Raw genomic sequence first — 23293 nt, 5'->3', positions numbered from 1 at the left:
CTCCTGTGTAATCTCTCCTCACATTAGGTGCATCAGAACTTAAGCTAATATAGGTATCTTCCAATACATTGCTTCATTTACCAGTTTAAGCACTTTTCTATGCCTCTTGACTCTTCTGGGCATAGCCCAATCCCCACATTTCCGAGTATAGCTGGCTTCTAACTTGGGGTCTTTGGTTAACATTGTGAATAACACATCTGTTGTGTCGTGTCCTATCACCCATTGTCATTGAGGCGGCAAGTATTCTCTGTTTGACCGCTGTGCATCTCTAATTGGTTGTTTTGTTTTATGTTCATGTCGGAGCCATTGTTGATTTACTTCATTACTTGGTTCACACTTATCGTTCTACTATTGCATTCAATCAGTATTCAGGATTACATCAGAATAATGACAGGTTTCAATTTGGGTGTATACAATGGCATTCATTGTTTACAGCAGTATTCCTTCGACTGTTATCTTGATTATACCTTCCCCAAAAAGGGATGGTTATTGACAGAGACTCCAGCAAACCAATCCTGGGACCTGAACAATTTTGGCACAATTTTCAAAACTACTTATCAGTGGCCAGACGACAGATTTTTAATTTCTCGATATGAATTTGAAAAGTTCTGCAGATTGTGAAACATTACATAGCACAAACAGTATACACCGTGTAATTTCCAAGCACAGTGTTGAAAACCTGATGCCTGTAGCACCACTGATCAAAGTGATTTTGTCAACATTTGAATGTACAGTTGTATTATAAGTCCTTTCAGTGTAAATAAAGCAACCCAACCCCTGTACAAATCTAACTTGTTGCTAACTACACATAACTTCATGTCCATTCAGAAGGCTCAACTACGTCTAGACTTGAGCTCTTGTTCCCATCTTGGCTTGATGCGATCAAGTGGAGAAAGAACATTGAGGCAGGTCCTTTTCATAATAAGGATAAGTCTTTAGAATTGGATTGCTTTCAAAGAAATTAGTTGGCTTGAGCTCAAAGCTTTGTGTCACAGTTGGCATGACTGGAAAGTCCTCTTGGCATGGAATATGATGAAATCCAACAGTATACCACAGAACAATGTCACGATTTTCGATAGGACGGTCCCTAATCAAAGGAAGAAGCAGAAAATAAGAATGCAAACACTGGATTGTGAGAGCTCAAAGAAGAACTAAAAATCTTACCTCCTTGTCCACCTAGAAAGAGTATCTTCCCCATGGCTTTGATACACAAACAGACCACCAGCAAACTCCTCACTTCTGTTGTACGGTGTCACCCATATCTAAAATATGCCGTACAAGAAATTATGAGCACTCCACAAACTTAGGTAGTGCCTCATTGTCAATCAAGGTGCCATGTCAAAGCTAAGGCTTACTGCTGCTGTAGTGAAAAAGGATAGCTTTGGTTGAACATATGCTACTGCTCACCTGGTTGTTAGTGAAAGCGGCACGAATCTGAGGAGGATCGTCAAGTGAAAGCAAACTTCCAGCTGTCCTCCCAGGCACAATTTTGTACGAAACTGGGTTCCCAACTTTTGTCTTTTTTCCAGGATTTATTATGGTGTAGTCAGCAGGCTTAAACAAGCTGAGTTTAACCTTGGCATCATCCTCTGTCTTGGCATATAGCTTCTCAACAGACCAATAGCTTTTTCTGGGAGACATGCCCCTAGGAACAGCCTGCTTTGTCATCTTGTTCTGGACAAAAGTATTGGCAGCGCCATCCACATCAAGATCCAAATAGAAAGTAATGTAATGGTCATGAATCACGCCTATAGTCTTCTCTGTCAGCATAGTTCCATACAAATTTTCATTGGCCTGCTTAGCTTGATCTACTGTATCATGTGCTGTACTTTTCACCATAAGTATGCCACTCATGCCAACCTGCCACAGTCCACAAGGACATTAGCTTGTGACCAGTAAGACTAGGCAGAGCTTCCCTGGCAGGTAATGGTGCGTTAAATGAAAGAGTAAAAATGCAGGCTCACTTTTGCTCTTATCAAGCCATCAGTTTGAAACTCCCAATCGAGTATATAGTCATAATTTGCAACCGAAGCAATAACACGAACCACTAATGTCACCTTAGGCCTCACTTCCCGTAACTGCAATAAGATTCAACACCTTAAGCCTCAACCATATTACTTGCAGAGTTTTGGTCCAACACTACCCTGCTACTAAAGAGCGCCAAAAACCAAAAGGTGGGAGTTTTACGAGATAGTCGGCATCTATACAGTATTCTAAGCATAACAAATTTCGAACATCATCAAACACAAGCTTCACATACTGAAAAATCATGAATCTTTGTATACAGAAACTTACCTCCATATCTGATATGGGACTTTCAGTGTGCCGCCATGCAACATCACCTGCATAACTTTCAAAGATGCACAGCATGTTGGGCCTGACATAAGGCTTGCCATCAGCATCCACAAAGATACCATCCATGTAGTACGCATTCCGTGGGCAATCATTAAGAGGTTGAAGAGCCATACACTGCAATCCAAAACCATACTCCCCAGCATCCATGTAAGTCTTGAAGTACCAACCCTCTGTTGGATCCATGTAGGGCACAAACAGCTCAGAGGCAAAGCCTTTGTACAGGACACTGCGCAGGATGCCAGTCTCTGGGTCCCGAATCGATGCTTGTGAGATCACAGATCCTGCTCTGTAATCTGGTTTAACATGAAACTCCCAATTCCCCCATTTCACCTTGTGTCCCTCAACAGTGAAGCTGGGTCCATCTGGTTGCTCCAATGAAATAGTATTAAGTTGCTTTGGAAAAGGAGGCTTCTGAGCAGAGAGTCGAAAATCTGTGCCTTCGGCTTTGGGCAAGGGAACCTTATCGTGTTCAATATATTTTACAACCTTGCAAGTCCAAGAGAGCAACTAGTTAGTTCTAAACTCCCTGGTGCAAGATGAATACATGAATACTTGGAAAAACCAAAGACAGAAAAATCAAAGACACCAGTGATTAGTAGTGCTTCTATGTGCTATGCTTCTGTTCATTCAGCCCCAACCTGTAGACCTAAAATATGGACCAGGTACGTCCTACAAAGAGGTGTGTTTGTCCATGTTAAATGGTAGGCAAGTGAGACAGATACTGAGCATATCCCAACCTAGTCCAATAGTCTACCAAAGTTGCATGTTTTATGGTTGACCTCACTAAGAATGCTTACTACGGCTGCCCAGAAGTGCACAAACCTACCTGGGGCACAGGAATCTCTGAGGATTCATTGAATTTTTTACATTCCTTGTTTAATCATGATGAAATAGGGAAGGACCAGAATTAGCAGGTCTTACTGCATCAAATTGGCATGTGACCGACCTTTTTCTTATCAAGATCAACAACAAGGGTTATCCCTTCAATCGGCCTCATGTAATAGTTGGCAGTGCCCTTTCCGTAGTAACACTGAACCTTGATCAGACGTTTGCCCTCTTCTTCACTGATGTCATACCATCCGAGAGAGATGGGTAGGCAGACCACGTCTTTCTTATCTAGGCCGCGTTCCTGCAGCGCCTCAAGGAATTGTGAGTGCTTCAATGGGAGGGCAGTTGCGCTGTTCATGTCATCAAAGTTGAGGGTTGAGGTCCCGCTCCCACGATGGATTTCGCGGCTCTCTACGGTCTTCGCGCTCAGATCCACAACGAGCTTGTAGGTCAGCCCATCCACCATAGCCAGCACGAACGCCTTGCGGGGCAGGAGCGGGTCGCCTTCTCGCCACTGGAGGACATCCTCCTTGTCAGGCTCCTCAAGGACGACAGCGTGCAGGAAGGCGTTGGAGGCGGACAGGGCGGAGCGGTTGCTACGGAGAAGAGTGTTAACCTGGTGGATTTCCGAAAAGGTGAGGGGGTCCAGGGGGTGGCGTGGGAGCTCAGACTGGGCGGCTTCGCGACGGTGGCCGCGCGCAGGGCCAAAGAGCTCGATGCGGCCGAGCAGGAAGGACCGCTCGCGGCAGGAGGCGAACCAGCCAGGGCAGCGGCTGACGTGGGGCTGCCGGAACCACAGCTGCAGGGCGAAGAACACAGCAAGGGAGAGGGTGCAGAGGACGATGAACCGGAAGCAGTTCATGGCTCTCTCTCTGTCTCTCTCTCTCTCTCTCTCTCTCTCTCTCTCTCTGTGCCTGTCTCTCTCTCTCTCTGTGTCTGATGATCACCCCCACAGTCTTTCTCTGAGACAGTATTCAAAGCTTAAGGCCTGCTGTAAGACAGTATCGTCAGGAGTATCGAGCGAGACAGAATCCTCAAATGATTACATAATTATCATTTCTAATTCCCAATTTCCCTGGTCTTATTTTTAATCCACTTTTGGTACCTGGGTCCTGAACTCAAAGATTCTCTTTGAAATATCTTTCTCCACTATAAATGATACTCTAGTATACTAGAGTCTAGAACCATGGCCATGAACTAGGAGCGGGTCTTCTGTAAATTTGCCACACCTTTTATGTGTCAGATAAGTAACGTTTGGGAGACGTGATATGCTTTTTTTTCTTTGTGACTTACTAAATTTATATGTTATTATTATTTTACTTCTTATTTTATTTTACTATTATATTATTTTAGCTATAGGTTCGGAAAGTTTCGAACCTCCAGAAGGCTTCCCGAACCTATCCTCTTTTTCAAACCTCTTTTCTTTAATCAAAACTCCATCCTTTCCTTTCTTTCTGACGTGTAATATCTCATTTTCTCTTCCTTTTCTCTTTTTTTATTAAAGCATCTTTTTTTCACCTCCCTTTTTAATTAAATTCTTCCCCCCTCCCCCTCTCTCTCTCATGTGTAAGGCCTAGGTTCTCTCTCTCTCTCTCTCTCTCTCTCTCTCCTTAAATTAAATCAAACTTCTTTTTAAATCAAAAGTTTCTCTCTCTCTCTCTCTCTCTCTCTCTCTCTCAGCTAGATTAAACTTTTTTAATTAAACATTTTTTAAAAAAATTAATTTAAAATTTTTCGAACATAGTTTTTCACACACTTTGAGAAGGAGATAGAACAAAAGAAGAAGAAGAAGAAGGATAAAAAGAAGAAGACGGAGAGAAAGGGGGAGAAAGAGGAAAGAGAATAGTTTTTTTAATTAAACATTTTTCTTCTCACCCTCCCCCCTCTCTCTCATGCGTAGGGCCTAGGTTCTCTCTCTCTCTCTCTCTCATATTAAACTTTTTAATGTAAACTTTTTGTTTAATTAAAATAAGGAGAGAGAGAAAGAGAGAGAGAGAGAGAGAGAAATATACAAAGAGCAAAAAAGAAAGAAGAGGAGAGGGAGGGAACAGAGAGAAAGAGAATTATAGAGAGAGAAAATATAAAATTTAAGAGAGAGAGAGAGAGGAAAAGAAAAAAGAAGAGGGAGAGGGGGGAGAGAGACAGAGAGAAGAAAATGAGAGAGAGAAAATAAGAAGATGAGAGAATTTTGAACACAGAGAGAATTATAGAGAGAGGAAAGATAAAATTTAAAAGAAAAAAAAAGAAAAAAATTTAAAGAGAGAAAAAAAGAGGAGAGAGAAGAAAAGGAGAGGAGAGCGGGGAGAGAGAGATAGAAGAATAAGAATAAGAAGAAGAGAGAGAAAAAGAGGAAGAGAGATGGAGAAAAAGAAAAAAGAGAAAAGTCTTTTTAAAATTTAAATATTTTTTGAGAGAGACCCATCCTATTGGCCTCTCACAATCAATGCATGTGATGCACAGGAAGCATCTATATTCTTTTTTTTTACCTCTTTTTTCAAGAGGGCACTCTCAATATCCTACAATTTCAGTCCATTCTTAGCACAGAGAGCCATATGGAAAGTGTCCCATGACTCAGGTAGAGTACCAAACAGAAATAAAGGATGCAAAGTATCCTTGAACTCAATCTCTTGCGAAGCTAAATGGATGATGATGGAGTGAAACTCATTCAGCTGTATAGACATAGAAGTCCCTTCCTTCATACAAAGGTCCTTCAATTGTTTTTGCCAATACATTCGAGATGCAAGACTCTGCTTGTCATAAAGATTCTTAATCTGTGTCCAAAGCTCATATGCACTCTGATTTCCAATTACAATATTGTAGTGAACCTACTTAGAGAGTGATAAAATGATTGCAAACTTGCATAGCTCATCTAGTTAATCCCAATCCTCGGCCGTAACTTCTTCTTGTTTGGCACTCCAATTTTGGAGTGGTCTAACCTGCAATTTCTACACTAAAACATGCCATATATGGGTCTTCTAATAGCTGCAATTGGTCCCATCCAGTTTGTCCATATTGAAGATAGCATTGTCAACAAAACTACTAGCCATAATGAGACCAAGCAAGTGCACAAAAGAGCAAAATAGGTTGTTGTAATATCCTAAAAATCAGTACCAAAACTAGTGCTAAATCAAGCTAGAAATAAGAGGTATTGACAAATAATGAGCTGTCTACAAACTATAGTCAAGAAACTATCAAGTACTGGTGATTGCCCTCAAATACAACGTATACAACTGAAATGACATATTGTTGTAATAAATTGTAGCAATATGCCAATGGCCAACTGTGAGCAACCAAGAGGGAAGAAACTAGGAACAACCGGCACTAAAGACTATCACAACTACAATGTGTCAGAAACTATATATGCAATGGTCATAGATATCATGCACAAGATAGGTCTCAAGGGCAAATGAAGAGAACTTCTAGATGCATATCCCACTTAAGCAAAGACTCAACACATAACCTAGAAGTATATAAATACCATTGACAACACCTTGATAGACGTAAGTACCAAGTCCAAGCCAAGATATAAAATCAATTCACGATAAGGTAACTGCATCCATAATAGCTATCAAGAGAGCATGTACATAGCACAATGAGTCCCATTGTCTTACCGTGATAAGCTCAAGCTCAACTACATAAACCAAATGCTCTATAATACATCCAAGTGTTAAAGTGGCTCAATACACAAAGTTGAATAGCTCCCACTAAAGCAAAAGTTGAATGCTAATTGAGCAAGCAAAGCTTAGAACATCATGATGATGACATCTAGACATCCATGATCCATAGAGTATACATCTAGAAGCATTGAACCCAAGTAGTCCACAAGACTCTCTGACTGTAACGTCCAAGTAGCATCAAAGGACAGGATTGGCAGCCAGAGTCAAAGCATCCAAGCTCCAATCTCACCTTAGGAGCATGTCATAACAATATCCATAGTCATACATGACAACCAAAGTATCGGTACATCCAATTTGTGGTATCCAAGTAGCTTCAGAGCATAATCTTTATCAAACAACTACTTGTTGTCCGCTATGAATAGCAAGGATATGATAGTCAAAAGTGAGTGAATGCAAGCTCAATCAAAGCCCAAAAACATTCTAAGACATGTTAATCATTCCCAAGTGTCAAGCTAACATTCGGGCATCAATATCAAACATTCTAAGACATGTGTCAATCATTCCCAAGTGTCAAGCTAACATTTGGGCATCAATACCAAACCTCGGAAGCATCAAATGACAAGAGGCATATGCTTTTTCTCAATAAATGACATTCAGTCCTATTATTATAGCAAAGAAATCTCTGAGAAAACCGAGCCAAAAAAATTAGCCCAACAGCATCTCAAAACATTCACATAGCATCCCTAAGTGATTTGGCATCAAATAGACGTTTCGGAAAGCATAAGTGACCTTTAGACAATGAGATAAGTGTTGTCATGAACTATATTACAATAAACTGCCATAAACTGTGAGCCAATGGTTGATCTCAAGAGCTTCAAATGATGCCTAACTTAGTCCTAGAGTGCTGAAGCCAATGCCAAGTGAATGCCCAAGAGTGCTCAAGAGCTGAAGATGAAGAGCAGAGTGATCAAAGATGAAGGCTAGCAAACTGGTGCAATTCACACTGAGCTACTGGTCACTCCTGCTACCATTGCTGAGTTGAATGTGGCATTGGGGAAGCTCTAGTAGGTCCCAGGGAGGAAGCCCTGGAACAAGCCTCAAGCCAGGTATAGAAGGTAGAGCTCAATGTATACCTTGGGGTGAAGAAACCATGGCTGCCCTAAAATGATAGCTGTAGGTATTTGAATGGAAGTTGAAGCAATGCCAGCGGGTTAGCTGGCTCAAGCTCTTAGGAAAGATGGCTCTTATACTAGTTGAAGGAAGTAAGCTCAAAGTGGAAGTATGTGAGCAAAAGCAAGAGCTATGGTGGAAGGAGAGAGAGAGAGAGAGAGAAGATGTGGAAACTCCAACAGTCACAATATGTGACTGGTCTTCCCTATATTCAAATGTCACTGAAAGAATAAAGAATGAAGTGACGGTGAAGGGTGCATACCACTTGCGATGTACAAGTATGTGGGTACTATTAGTGTAGTAATACATGGGCCGCTACACACATGCACCTTTGCCTCTAGCGTATCTTTCATGCATGATGCAAATTATTATTTCTCATTGAATACTCACTCACACACACACACACACACACACACACACACTCTCTCTCTCTCTCTCTCTCTCTCTCTCTCTCTCTCTCTCTATGCATGGAGCACGGTGGCATGCATCTCTCTAAGATGTCATCATTTAAACAACATTGATGTAATTGATCAATTAGAGGTTGCAAGAGTCACACATGTTCAAATAAATGGAACAAAAGCTATGTTTACGTAGTACATTGCTTCTATATGGTAGACTAGAGCAAAGCCAGATGGGCAGTAAAGGAAGTCATGAGTAATAGAAGGTTGCAACTTGATGCAAGACAATAGCATGACAGTGACAACAGCCATTGATAAGAGTTGCAGTGTGTAATGAAAGAAGCTTAGAGGAGAGAGAAAGAGAGCAAGAAGAAGGAAGAAGACTAGAAGAAGAGAGAGAAAGAGGGAAAAGAGGAGAGAAGGAAGGAGGAAGCCATGGAAGCTGGAGATGAAGGTGAAGAGTATGATCTTGATAATAACTGATTGCCCTAATTTGGGGCTCTTACACATTATATACCTTGGTCAGTGTGACGGGGTGTCTAAACCCTAGTCGGTGTGTATCTCACTTGTTACAATTATTCTACTCGGAGCCCTTTGATAATGAAAATTGGGTGGGTAGAGACTAGGCACAACATGTAGTCCAGAACCGATTTGGTGAAGTAAACAAGTCATAACTTTGATAGGCAGCTCCAAATAGGGCATACCACATGTCGAAACAGAGCTTATGACGAGTACTTTCAGCCTATGTAGAATGCACATGCTTGAGATTTTAGTAAGTACAAAACTGTTCTAAAACAGTGTGTAGTCTGCGGGCAAAGGGTGGTCAATTGGGGCATGATCGGCTAGTCTTCCAGCTGTTGGGCCTCACGGAGGTAGGAAAATTCATTGATGATGGTTGCTGGGCGCCAAGAGGCTTCTTCCAAGGGTAGGCATTGCCATTTGATGAGGTATTCTTTAATGGATCGGGACTGTAAGTGCTTATCTCGCTGTCCAATGATTGCTTCAAGGATATATTGAGTGATGCCTTCTTCATCTATGGGGGAGAGTTCTTCCACATAGTCCATTGAGGAGCCTACAAAGGGTTTCAGCTGGCTGGCATGAAACACATTGTGGATTTTGGTGGTAGGGGGGAGTTCTAAGTGGTAGGCCAAGTCACGGACTCTCTTCAAGATCCAGTATGGGCCATAGAAGCAGTGGGCCAGCTTGTTACTGCTGCCCTCTTTGAGAGTTGAGTAGCGGGACTTAGGCACTTTCAAAAGGACCAATTCCCCTTCTTGGAATTCCAAATGCCTTCGTTTCTCATCAACATAGAGTTTCATGTGTGTTTGGGCCTTTTGAAGGTTCATTTTGCATTGCTGAAGTAAAGCTTGTTGCATGAGATCCAACTCAGCCTGATTCTGAGGATTGATCTTATCATTAAATAAGACTATGGGGAGGGGAACCTTATACCCATATAAGACCTCAAAAGGGGAAACTCCAATGCTAGAGTGCGTGGAGTTATTATATGCAAACTCAGCCAAGTGAAGTCACGTATCCCAATTGTGCTATACATCATGGCAAAAGTGCCTCAAATATGTCTCAAGTCATTTGTTCACTCTTTCAGTCTGGCCATCAGTCTAAGGGTGGTATGCAGTGGAGGGAGCAAGCTTGGTCCCCATGGAGGTACAAACTGTTTGCCAGAAGCTACTCATAAACTTTGCATCCCGATCATGTACTATGACCTGTGGCAAGCCATGCAACTTGAAGACATTTTCCATAAATTGAGTGCCCACTTGGGAGGCAGTGTATTGGATCTTAGTGGGGATAAAGTGGGCAGCTTTGATGAGGCAGTCAACAACCACATAGATATTGTTCCACCCTTTCTTAGTCGCAGAAAGGCCAGTGATAAAGTCCATTATGATGTGAGTCCATTTCCTTTCAGAGATAGGGAGAGGTTGCAAGAGGCCAGCGGGCCTGATTGTACTATCCTTGTTCTATTGGCATGGAACACATTTGGTCACAAAGTCCTTGACATCCCTCCATAAGCCTTTCCAATGAAAGCTTTTGGCAATCCTGTCATATGTTTTGAAAACACCCAAGTGACCAGTAGTGGGGCAAGAATGCATCTCTTCCATGATCTTCTGCGTGAAGGGGGAAGTGTGGGGGATGACAATCTTGCCATGGGACCAAATAAGGCCATGCTTAAGCTGATATTGGGAGTTTTCAGCCATGACCCCATGCTGTAATTTTTGAAATGTGTGGCTGAAGTGATCATCTAACAAGTAAGCCTCTTGAAGCTCTTCAACCCAATCACTGTGCAATTCTCAGATAGAGGACACTCTACATGCCCACATTCGAGAGAGTGAATCAGCCACAATATTATCCTTGCCCCGAGTGTGTGAAATATCAAAGTCATAGTTTTGTAAGGTTGCCACCCATTGCCGTTGCTTAGGATCAAAGTAGACTGAGTTAAGAAGTACTGGAGGACTCGGTGGTCACTTTTTACTTGGAAGCGGCTGGCAAATGGAATCACACCATGCTCTTGCAACAATACTGCACCAATACCCCGGCCACTGGCATCACAATGAATGGTAAACAGCTTAGAGAAGTCAGGGCAAACAAGGATGGGGGCTGAAGTAAGCATGTCCTTTAATTGTTTGAAGCTATGATCCGCAGTGGCATCCCAAAAGAATGACTCCTTTTTCAAGTGATTAGTCAAAGGTGCTGCAATGGTGGCATAGTGCTTAATGAAGCGTCTGTAGAATGAAGAGATACCAAGGAAGCCATGCAAAGAAGTGGTGGTGGAGGGAGTGGGCCAGTCTCTAACACATTGCACCTTCTTTGAGTTAGCCTATATACCATTTTTGCTCACAATGTGTCCCAAGTACTCCACAAATGTCTGCATGAATATGCATTTACTCTCCTTAGCAAAGAGTTGATGCTCTCTCAATATGTCAAACACCCTCCGAACGTGTGTCAAGTGCTCCATGGATGACTTGCTGTAAATGAGGATGTCATCGAAGAAAACAAGCACAAACTTGAACAGAAAGGGGTGTAGGATTTTGTTCATGAGGCTTTGAAAGGTGGCGGGGGCATTAATCAACCCAAAAGGCACCACTAGAAAATGATAGATTCCATGATCAGTCCTGAAGGCCGTTTTGACCTCATCTTCTGCCCGCATACGAATCTGATGGTAGCCAGTGCATAAGTCAATCTTAGTGAAAAAGTATGCCCCTTTCAACTCATCCAGCAAATCATCAATCCGTGGGATGGGGTAGCGGTTCTTCACTTTAATTTTGTTCAAATCTCTGTAGTCAATGCACATGCAAAAGGAGCCATCTTTCTTTTTGACTAAGAGGACAAGGGATGCATAGGGGGAAGAACTCGGTTCAATGAAACCCATCTTTAACAACTCCTTGATTTGCTTTGCAACATCTTCACGCTCATACTTGGAGAGTCTATAGGGGGGTTTATTCACTGGCTTGGAACGGGGCTCCATGTCAAGTGGGTGGTCCACTTGTCTCTTGGGAGGGAGGGATGTAGGCATCTAAAATAGGTCATTGTATTCCTCAAGTAAGGCTTGCAAGGCTGAATCATGAGATATTGTAGAGGGCTGATCAAAATTGTCCTTATTTAATTGCAAAACAAAGATTTGTGAGCATTTCTTAAACTCCCGTTTGAGTTGCTTTGCTGTAATGAGCTGAAAATCAGCATGATCTTGAACTCCCTCTAGGTGGATATGATGTCCATGCATCATAAAATCCATGTATAGCTAAGAGAAGTCCATAGCAATCTTCCCCAATTGTTTCAGCCAATCACAGCCCAAGACAATGTCAATGGGCCCCATATCTAGCGCAATCAGGTCAACTAGTGCCACATAATTTTTAGCCAAGTATAAGGGAACTACAGGAGATACATGTGTGCTAATTTGTTCTTCTCCATTTGCTACTTGGACATTCAAGGGGTGGTGTAATGCCATAGGGGTGCATTGCAACCGATCAATGGCTGATTTATTGACAATACTGTGAGTGCTTCCACTATCCACAAGGATAAAAACATGCTTTCCATTGATACTGCCTTGAATGCAAAGGGTACTGGGGCTGCGGGAACCCGTCCAAGCATCCAAGGAGATCGAGCAAAGGAAAGTGGGAGGTGGGTGGGATGTCAAATCAAGTATCTGTGATGGAGCACCGCCTGGGTCAAAGGGAAACCCATCCTTGAGGTCATAGAACTACTCATGATCAACATCCTCTGTAGGCTCAACTTGGTCAATGGGCAGGTCATCCTCCTCAGTGTGTCAATATTCCATGACATGCATGATATGAACTTTGATCTTAGCTGTTTTGTACGAACATTTTGAGGCATGATCAGCAATGTACTTATCTCCACACTTAAAAGCATAGGCCCTTTTGCTTTCGTTCCTTCACAACATCTGGGGAGATGAACCGTTGGTTACTGGATCCATGGTATGGTGATGTAGTGGACTATTTATTTTCAGCATACTTATTCTCAGCATTAGAGCCTAATGCTGTCCCAAAATTCCCCATTTTTCTTTTAGCATGGAAGGCAGGGTAAGTGGGTACTTTGGTGCTATTATTAGGCATAGAAGTGCCTCGAAAACTGTGGGGATGTCCACCACCTTGCTGAAAACGCTCATTCTTACGGTACTTTCTTGCATATCTCTCAGCCAATTTGATTGCATCAAACAATGTGGTAGGTTTTTGGGCCATGACATCATCTGATAGCCCATAGATGTACCTATGCAATTTAACATCGTTGCTAATGCTCTCCACATACATGGTCAAGTTCATGAACTGATTTGTGTATTCACGTACAATGAGGTTATGTTGATCAAGAGTCTACCATCATCTTGCCAACCGTTCTTTTTCCATAGGGGACACAAAAACTTGGACCATATGCATTTTAAAATCTTCCCAAGCAATGAATTGTTGATTCTCTCGATTGATATAGCGCCACCATGTGTGGGCAAACCCTTCCAAGTGGAGAGAAGCAAAAAGTATTTTCTAATTGTCAGTGCGGGGGTAGATATTGAAGTAGGACTCCAACTTGGACGTCCATTCCTCCAAGTCAGATGGTGAAGGGGATTGCCCATTGTACTTTGTTAGGATGACCTTGTCACGCAGATCATTGGGGCCATGCTACCCATGAAACCCTTACTGTCCATACATCCCGTGATGGCCATACATGCCTTGCTATCCATACATCCCTTGTGATGCATTAAGCCCATGTTGTCCATTATAACCATGCTGTCCATGATTGCCACGCTGGCCATTTGTACCATATTGTCCTTGATGGGGCTGGTTCATATGGGGTGCATGGGGGCTCCTAGGGAGAGTGGGGGAAATCTGACCCAGGGTGGGAGAAGGCCTCAAATGGATGTTGGCTATATGGTGGACGAGGGAATTCAATAGGGGCTCATCATGCATATGAGAGGGTTCCTTGATCTCATAGGTAGAAGGGGAAATTCCCTTAGCACCAAGTATACCTTGTGGACCATGCAACGGTTCCTGATGTGGAGGACGTCTAGACTCATGCCTAGAGTCATTGGTCTTCTCTTGGGATGAAGTGGTCGCTAATTGAGTGACAAGAGTAGTGAGCTACTCCAAGGTCTGTTGAATCTTCGAGTTTGAGATAGTCATGTGCTCGATCGCTTCATCAAACTTAGACATCATTTGGTGGTGGTTGGTGACCATATCATTATGTCATTCCATATGATGGAGCTCATGTTGGCAGAGGTGTGATTGAGAAGGGTGTATGGGTCTGTTTCAAGCAGTTCCTCTTGTATGACACCATGGTAATCTTGTGCCGAGCTTGGTTTCTCATTCATGGAGGTTCGGGAGTCTCTAATCTCCCTCTGGAGTTCCTCTTGGGCCTTGCTTTTGCCTTTCTGGCCAGCCATCTGGATGCAGTCCACAGGACCTATTGTGAGTAAAAGGGGCGTAACTCTTTGTAGGAAACTCCGATTGATGATATTTTGGGCTCAACTTGGAGAGGATAAATTCCTCTTCGAGATGAGTTATTAACATTTGTGACAAAAAATGATTAGAATTTTCTGTAGTGGGTTTACTGTGCCTATCCTGGAGCATTCTGCATCTTGTCCACTGACCCTAGTGCACAAAAATAGGCATAACTTTCAAATGATAGCTCTGATTGGGGAGGTTTTTGATTCAAACGGGAGGGGACGAAGCCCTCTTCAAGAGAGCTATCCTAGATTCATTTTTTTTGGCAATGGGATCTTCTTGACTGTCCTACAGGACCGCGAGACCAAAAACACTGCCTGTCCCTTAGTACCAAGGTCTTACATGGATAGGGCATAGTTCAAGGGGCCTGATCAGCCACATCAATAGCATACTGAGCATACTGAGCATAATCCCAAGCATCATTGCATACCCATTGACTCTGTCATTAATGCATAAACACATTCATTGCCATACATCCCTTTTGAATGCATGCACTTCAAGTGTCATACATAGGTGCCATTAGCATTGTGGGGTATCCAAGAGGGATCATCGGGTCAGGGGAGTGGAGCTCATAGAGAAGTATCTGCACCTGCATACAAGTATCGGGCTCTGGATCACCGGGAGGTGGGCAAAGTTCCCCTCGGGCCGGGTTGTGCACCCCTTCAGGGTCTTAAGTGGTAAGGGAGGGTCACCTCTCTTTTGTCTTACCACCTCGCCTAGCATCGGCCTTTTTCCTTAGCCGGAGTATACATGGAAAACATTTTTATTAAGAAATCAGTATGAGATGCATTGGAAAGGAGACATTGGGCCTTTTCATGAGATGCAATGAATGATAAAGGTTGGGGTAGGGGTTACCTTGGCAGTCCAATGACTCACTGACTACTACTTACCCAATTTACAATGGCTATTATTCATTTTGGGCTCATCCAAGCTCACAAGACAAAATGGGGGTTAATGTCAACCATTACAATAAATTTTAAGAAGAGGTATGATGCATGCATACGAAGAGGATTGAACTATTAAGCCTATGCAATCTTGAATCTCTCCAATAATGGATTAAGCTTAGCAAGTGGCTAAATTGAGAGATTAAGATCATATTGGCATACCTCTTTAATGCTTGGGAAGACCATTGAAGCATAAATCATCATGATGCCCGATTGCTCCATTGATCAAGTCCGGTTGGTTGGGGGAATCCGTGGAAGAAGAATTTAGCATTCGAATGCTCCTACGGATGAGGAATGCTCCCATGCTTGTCCTCGAGCTTGAGCTTCAAAGATGGGAAGCTTCAAGTGAGGCTTTCATGGCTGCCCACAAAGCTCCCATGCATGTTGAACTCAATGTCTTCATCCGGCAAGAGAAATTATTCACGGGCTGAAGGGCTTATGGGGTTTGAGCTCTCAAGGAGATGGTTCAGCTTGAAGAATCCATGGCTGCCACAAACTATTCCAAACAGTCCACTGCTATCCACCTTGGGGGTTGAATCCCAGGAGCAAGAGTATCAAGGAGGAGGAGGTCAGCATGTTGATTAGGAGCCTGAAATGGAAGAGGGCAGCAGGGAAGGGAGGCTGGGGCAGAGGGGGGAGGTAGGAGGAGCAGGGAATAGCAGTGCAAAATGCACCACAAATTGCGGGCTGTTCCCTGGGGTCTCTTTTGACCTATGACCCTTCTCAAGGGTATGGCCTATGGTTAGGGGCAAGTGGGGAAGGCTCATGGGGCTTCAATTTTGCACTCCCATAGCTGCTCCGAGGGAAAAGAGTTCTCTCTGTTGTATGGCTATGGCAGCTTGCCTGGGAGGAGAGAGAAAGGGGCTGGAGCAAAAAGTAACTGAGGTTTTGCCCTCTTTCAACTCTTGGGACTCTAAACTTGGCTTGGGACCCTTAAAATTTGCATGAAAAGAAGTGATGACCTGCTATTTTAACTATTTTGCCTCCAGATATGTTTGCGTCTCTAGCCATAGCTCCTGCTTGTTCCAAAAAGTTGAAGCTAACTGTAATCCTTCTTGCTGTACCTGTACCTGTAAGCTGAGTAACTAGGGTTTTTGGGATTTGAAAGGGAAGAAAAGGACCAAAGCTTGAAGCTTTGATACCACTTGTGATGAAAGAAGCTAAGAGGAGAGAGAAGAAGAGCTAAGGAGAGAGAAAGAGAGCAAGAAGAAGAAGGAAAAATACTAGAAGAAGAGAGAGAAAGAGGGAAAAGAGGAGAGAAGGAAGGAGGAAGCCATGGAAGTTGGAGATGAAGGTGAAGAGTATGATCTTGATAATAACTGGTTGCCCTAATCTGGGGCTCTTACACCTTATATATCCTGGTCAGTGTGACGGGGTGTCTAAACCCTAGTCGGTGTGTATCCCGCTTGTTACACAGTGAGATTAGATAGGTCTATCACACAAATGCATTTTGGGTGACAATAGGAGTATGGCGAGCTAGTTGGTGTGGGAAGGAAGGAATTTGGCAAGCTAGGTGGTGGGAAGGAAGAAGGAGAAAAGGAAAAGGATGTTGAGGAGACCCCATTGACTTCCATAGAAAATGATAAGATGTGTTGAATGGAACCACATTGGCCTATTTTAGAAAATCTTCACTATAAGGGATGAGAGGAATATTAAAAAAAAGCTCCAACGTGCACACAAAAAAACTCTTGTTGTTTGCTAGAATACACAACATTGATATAAATGCTTGTATTTACTCTTTAACACAATGCCATGTATTCCACCACATATTCTGTTGCATATTTCCACACAAATTAAAAAGTGTTTGGTGCACTTTCCAATGGATATATTGATGCTATTTTGAAATCACTTCAGCTGAGACTATCCTATTTTACTCATTTTCATCACCATTGACATACAAGGTAAGGGCTCTCAAACCCTATTGTTTTTTTTTTTGTTTGCTTCCATGGTAGTATCTTGAGAGCTTTGTGTATGAATATGCAATGTATGTTTACATGAAGAAAATTTTGTGTTCTCTTGAAGTTGTTCTTTGGAGAGAGAGAGAGGGGGGGGGGGAGAATGGAGAAGAGAGAAAGAGAAGGAGAAGAGAGACAAAGTAGAGAGAGAAAATAAAGTGAGAAAGAGGAGAGAATTTTTAAAGAGAGAAGAGAGAAAAATATCAATCCTTTTAATATATGAAATACCTCTCCCATGATGAAGCCCATGGTTTACCATATTCTATTATGAAATATTGATTACATCACTATTTACATTCATATCATATATCTACTTACAAAGAAAATACAAATATAAATGAAACTATAGAGTTTTATACATTAAAAGATTTTCTATAGCTTGTTGTAGTTAATGCAAAAAATAAGGTCTAAGAATCAATAATTTTGATATTGCCATCGTGTGCTTGAAACATGCCAAAACCCCCAAAATGATTCTAAAAGCTCTCATTTTCGACTTGTGAGGGAGAAATAACAAAACCAACTTTTTACCTTATTATTCTATTTTGTACGTGATCTTATTGCTTTTACAAAGAAACCTAGAAAAACTTTCTAAAAATATACCATATAAAAAATAACAAAGCTTTATTTAAATACTTATTTAATAAAAACATATCTTAAATCTAATACATTGTCACATGTTTTTGTGTAATCTATAAATCCCTAATTATGTATCTTGTGGGTAGGAATTTTTGTGCTTGATTGGTGTTGTATGACTATTTATATCGTTGTTTCTTAGCTAGATTTTTTGTGTTGGTCTAGAGAAGGAATTGTTTTTGTCATTATTTAGGATTTGTTGTACTTGGGAACTTGGTTGTCTTGGTCAAGTTTGGTGTTTTCTTAGATAGATTGGAGCTAGATTTTGATTGAAGTTGTTGGACATATTGAATCGAGTATACTTTCTTACGGGTATCTTTGCACATCATGGGGATTATGGGTCCACAAGCATTTCATGTTACACTTGTTGAATGCACTGCACTCAAGGGTTATCTCCTGAATTTCTTCAATTATTTCCATGCCATGGGTTGGGCTAATGCAATCTTTGCACCATTGTTGAGCACTAACATGGCATGGTGCCCGTTGCAACTATATGCAGTAAAATGTATATGCACACATACTTGAGAGAGAACCTTCATTGTGCACACACTGTTCTTTACATGCATAAGAGTTGGGACATTCATCATCAAATTAGGAATTTTAGGTTGAGTGGGAAAGGTGGTTGGGTGAGTTTGAGGGTCATGAAGGACTCCTCCAATTGTGAGATGGGTTGTTTAGCTAGTCAACAGTTTTTTCCGTTGGGTGATTATACATCAAGTTAAGGATTGTAATTTAATCAAGGAATTGTGTTTACATCTTACATGATGCATGGGCACTTGTAGGTAGGCTAAGCACTAATTTTTTAGTCCATTTATATTTTCATATATTGCATTGATTGTGTGATTGCATGGCGTGGGTTCCGACTTTGCACCTCTTTTCAAATCATGTGTGATTGAGCATGGAGCTCATTTTCAAAACATATTTTTAAGGGCACATTGTATTGTATCAAGAACAAATACACCAATAAAAATCAATATTCTCTTGAAGATATGAGGGAGGCAAGAGCTTATCTTAGAGAAGGATTATCATACTAGGGGTTTCAAGAATTATGCTTGGATTTTAGTCAAGTGTCATTGTGCTTCTCGAGTTAAGCAAATACCAATTAAGAGGAGGTCGACACATATAGGTGTGATGAGTGAAGAAAGGATTCAAGTTCTACTACGTATGGGGTTGGCCTTTGAGCTTAGGAATATGAGCACCGTATAGTCCCCTTGCAATCATAATTATAGTACTTCCTCTATGGCTTTGTCAAAAGAGAATTTTGTAAAGTTGGTTGATCATGTAAGAATTGTCAACTTCAATGAGAAGATTGATGAGGAGAAGATTAAGGAGCTAATGGGTAATTTAATTTTGAAGGATGGATAAGTATACGTTAGTAATTTTATCAGAGTTGAATATTATTGTTGCAAACTTCGTGCGTCAACTTAGCATTTGGGAGTAGGGATGAATTTTTAGAAGTCCAAACTTTGTCACCTTGAGAAGCATGAGATAAAGCATAGAATAGAAATTATGACATGCTATAAAGAAGTAGGAGGAAGATGGCTCATGTTTTGGTTGTGTAGCATGCCATTGCACTAGTTAAAAGGCCATTGAGTAGGATGGCATCGTCTCCAAGGGAGTTGGCCTTATTAATGTGAATCCATAGTGCTGGTCTATTATCTGTATTCAAGATCTAAAGGTTATTTGTGTGAGAACTTGGGTAATATCGAGAGGATGGCTTATGTAATGCAATCCTATGTTTTTCTAGGTTGATGATCGTGGTGTTGAGAGTCGACACCAATTGGAATCCCATGGCATCCGTGATAGCTTCCTTGTCTCAATATTGATGGATTATGGCAACCCACTAGACGAGCAATAAGTCTTCCACAAATTGGACTTTTGTAACGAACACTCTTGGACCTTCCTCATATCAGGCTTTGTTGAAGATGGTCATCACCACCACACCTTTATCCTCTATTAGAACATACAACAAGGCCTCAAAAGTGGTAATTACTAACCTTGAGATGAATGGGACTTTGCTGCTAATCAAAAGCAACTTAAAAGATAAAGTTTATGTTGAAAATAAGGCTGTTATGTTTCCTTTGCAACTTCTTGGTTTTAACACCGACCCAATGAACTCTATCTAGTTTTTGAATCACATAGTGTGGTGTTTGAAAAAAGCTAATCAAATGATTCACTACCTCTTGCTCCTCCATTTGGAGGGCTAGTTGGTTGTTTTGGGGGCTCGAGAGGATTCGACAATAGAGCTAGTAATGGTTTGAGGAGTAGTTGAGGGTTAACATTATTGCATGGGAGGAGCACTTCAACATGCTAAAGTCAAGATGAAGGGGGTGGTTTGAGTTGAGACCGATGAGCAAGCAAAAACTAGGGGATAAGTCATGGTTAAGTGTTGACTGGAGAGAGGAGATTGCTAGCTTTATTTTTGGGAGGAGAACTTGCTATCTGAGTTGTTGGTAGTGTGCTTCATAGCAAGTGTCTGTATTGGGGTGTGTGTCAACATTTTAACAGGACTGTTGGAAGTGTTCGAGAAGGAGACTAACATGTTGATCAAGAGGGTTCTGATTAAGGAGTTGGCTGATGAGTTTCATAGAAAAAATGATCACCCTCATCTTGATCTATTATTATTAATGGGCTGATAATTTACATCAAGTTGATGATAATTCATCAACTTGACTAAAGAAAATAGCTAAGCTAGCTAGCTAGATTCTTGACGAGATGCTTGAAAAGTGTTCATGTGGTAATGTAAGATGGGGCTTGATAATGTTGTGACATGCAAGTGATGAGTATGCCAGTGGTTCATGAAGGCAGTGAGGTGGCAACCTACTTTTAAAAAACATTAAAGAAAAAGAAAAAGCCTCAAGGCTTAAAAAAAGAAAAAGCAAAACATACAGGAAAAGATTTAAAGCATTTAAAACACATATCATGCTTGAGAGAATAGGATGCTACATAAGCACGAGGGAATAAGGAGTAGGGGCCCTTCTCATGTGTAAGAAATTTTCCTCTTATGTGAGAAGAGAGGAGGGTCACATACAAAAACAAATTAGAGATTAGAAGCCTAAAGCCCATAATAATGTGGAGGTTTTGTCACATGATGAATCCAGTTTTGCAGAATTTGGTTTTTATTGCAAGAGGTGCGAGATTGTTTCTGTGTAGAGAATTTATTCGTTGAGCTCAAAACTTTTAGTGTTTGTTTTTATGGAAGAGCATGTTTTCTATTTTGTTCGAGTTTTGTACTTGCAAGATGCTTTTATATTGTTGTTTTGCTCATGTTTAGTAAATTTATTTATGTTGAGTTTTACACTTTGACAAAGTCATTCAATATTTTGGCACTCCTTTTCTCTCGTGTCTTCAAATTGTGTGAGAAGATTTCTTTGATCACCGCTCGTGTGATGTCTTTTTTGGTGCCCCCGCTAATGAGTGCTGAAATTGACTCTCATGTCTGATGTTTTGTTGACTAATAGTGAATGTTTTCAATGGCTAGTTCTTTTGCTAATTTCATGGTTTAAAAGGAGAGGATCCTAAGCGATTCCATGAAAAACTTGACCTTGGATGCATAATCCAGCGCATCACTAATCCTAGCCCAAAACTACAAAATTCAATTGTTGGATGAAGGTAGAAGTCGGTTTGAGGATTAATAAAAAAGTTTGCCACTAAGAAATCCTCCTATTCTTATAGAGTATGAAGCTACCAAGCATGCATTCCTTGACTAATTTAAAGAGACAGAGACTTCTCATCAAGACCTTTGGCGAAAGATAGAACTTTGGAAAAAAAAAAGAGAGGATTAGATCGTAGAATTGTTTGCTCTAGAATTTACCCTAGAATTTACCAAGCACTTTTGAGGAAGCAGTAATGATTGCAATTGAAAAAGAAAGAAATATTGAGAAAATAAAAAAGAGAGAATCATTTAGAACACCAAATATTGAGTGTAGAGAACAAACATTGCAAGGGATTGGACAAAATTATCAGTTGCTAGTGAGATAGAATGTTGAACTAGCACCTAAAGAAGTAGATCAGTTGTTTGGGCAACTACAAAACATGAGGTTGAGAGCTTTGAGAGGAAAGCCTTTAGGAAGAGGTAGTGGGGGACCCATAGGACAAACAAATCAAGAAAATTTAGGAGGAGGAAGAGGAGGAAATGGGAGAGGTTATATCAAGAGGCCATTGACTTATTATTCCTATATGGAGAGATAGGTCATATAAGCACAAATTGTCCTTATCCACCAAGAGCAAGAGGGGATATGTATCAATTACCACAAAACCTTCCAAACAAATAGAATGATTATGGTATAGAAATTAGAGATCATATCACATCCCAAGCACCAAAACTAGTAGAAGAAGAGAAAGGAAAAACCACCATAAATTGTATTTTTCTTGAAAATCAGAGTGAGGAAAACAAAACAGTTAATGTGATGTTAGAATATCAAGCTCCTATTATTCTCCTGTCAGTTTGTATGACCGACATTAGCTGTGTCTAGCTGTATCAGCAAGTGTGGGACATTAAATAAGTCGGTGGTCTTAGACCCTGTGTGAATGGTCCTACGGACCTTAGTACTATTGTATACACTTATATTATGTGTGTGGTCTATTAGATAATGAAAGAAGAAAGAGAGAGCACTTAGCTCTTCACTCTTGTCTCTGTCTCTGAATCTCAACATGGTATCAGAGCACCCATGATTGGGCTCTGTGGAGAATAGCATTATGGAAGAAGACCTAGAGATTGAAGGAAAAAGACCTGCTATGTAGAAGGACTGACTGTCATTGTTTCTGCAGAGGTATGTATTGAATGCATCTTCATTATACTTGAAGGAGAGTGTGTCAGGACCTATTTGGAGCTTTGAGGAGGGTTGGTTGAGCACCTGGAAGAAGACCTTGGTCATCATTATGAAGAGAAGCTGTTGTTGGAGACATTCTAACAGCCTGCGTGTTTGTGCGTGATTGCTTGATGGTGTGCCTTGGCTGCTCATGGACATAATAAACATCATCTATGCCATTTGTAGCTTGTACACATGCTTGAGAAGACATCTTGATAGTCTGACATGGCAATGGTTAAGTTGGAGCTGAGATAAGAGCTGAAACAGTCAGCTACTACAAATCTGAATTTCAGACCAGGCCTGCCACAAACAGGGAATACACAGCAAGTATACTTCTTTGACATGAGCTTGGGAGCTCTCTGACATGCCTGGAAGGACTTGATATAGCATACATATGCTCAGGAAGACATATGTATTGAATGTCATGCTTGGAAGGTGTACTTTCTTGATGAAATCACTCAGATTTGTGAGCACTTGATAGGCTGAAAACTATCATTCATAGTTTACAGGAAGCACTTATCTATCTTGGAAGATTGCATGTTTTTTTGTCGGCCCTGATGACATGTATGACATGGGATATGTCTGCTAAACTAGTTGTGGATTGGTATGAGCATTGGATGCT

General features: G+C 41.3%; 1 protein-coding gene across 1 annotated transcript; it reads right to left on the bottom strand.

Annotated features, from left to right (window-relative positions):
- Positions 1 to 541: 541 nt before the first annotated feature.
- LOC148028983 (amine oxidase [copper-containing] gamma 1-like) lies at positions 542 to 4251 on the bottom strand. Its single transcript, XM_087687771.1, has 6 exons — positions 3302 to 4251; positions 2296 to 2841; positions 1965 to 2078; positions 1408 to 1860; positions 1165 to 1262; positions 542 to 1087 (listed from the first exon to the last, which is right to left on the bottom strand). Exons 1-6 carry the CDS (start codon positions 4043 to 4045, stop codon positions 883 to 885), a joined length of 2160 nt encoding a protein of 719 aa, XP_087543897.1. The 5' UTR covers positions 4046 to 4251; the 3' UTR covers positions 542 to 882.
- Between the last annotated feature and the right edge of the window lie 19042 nt (positions 4252 to 23293).

This window comes from Lygodium microphyllum, chromosome 11 (genome assembly GCF_053477565.2).
Source record: "Lygodium microphyllum isolate KBCC chromosome 11, Lygodium_microphyllum_v1.1.10, whole genome shotgun sequence".
NCBI lineage: Eukaryota > Viridiplantae > Streptophyta > Polypodiopsida > Schizaeales > Lygodiaceae > Lygodium > Lygodium microphyllum.
The sequence above is the reverse complement of the archived record's forward strand: the minus strand, read 5'-3'. Positions and strand labels throughout refer to the sequence as shown.

Coding starts and splice junctions, on each gene's coding strand:
- LOC148028983 (XM_087687771.1), bottom strand. CDS start 4,045: ATGAACTGCTTCCGGTTCATCGTCCTCTGCACCCTCTCCCTTGCTGTG. Junction 1,861..1,964: donor ATGGCTTGATAAGAGCAAAA/GTGAGCCTGCAT, acceptor GGACTGTGGCAG/GTTGGCATGAGTGGCATACT. Junction 1,263..1,407: donor CCGCTTTCACTAACAACCAG/GTGAGCAGTAGC, acceptor GGCATATTTTAG/ATATGGGTGACACCGTACAA.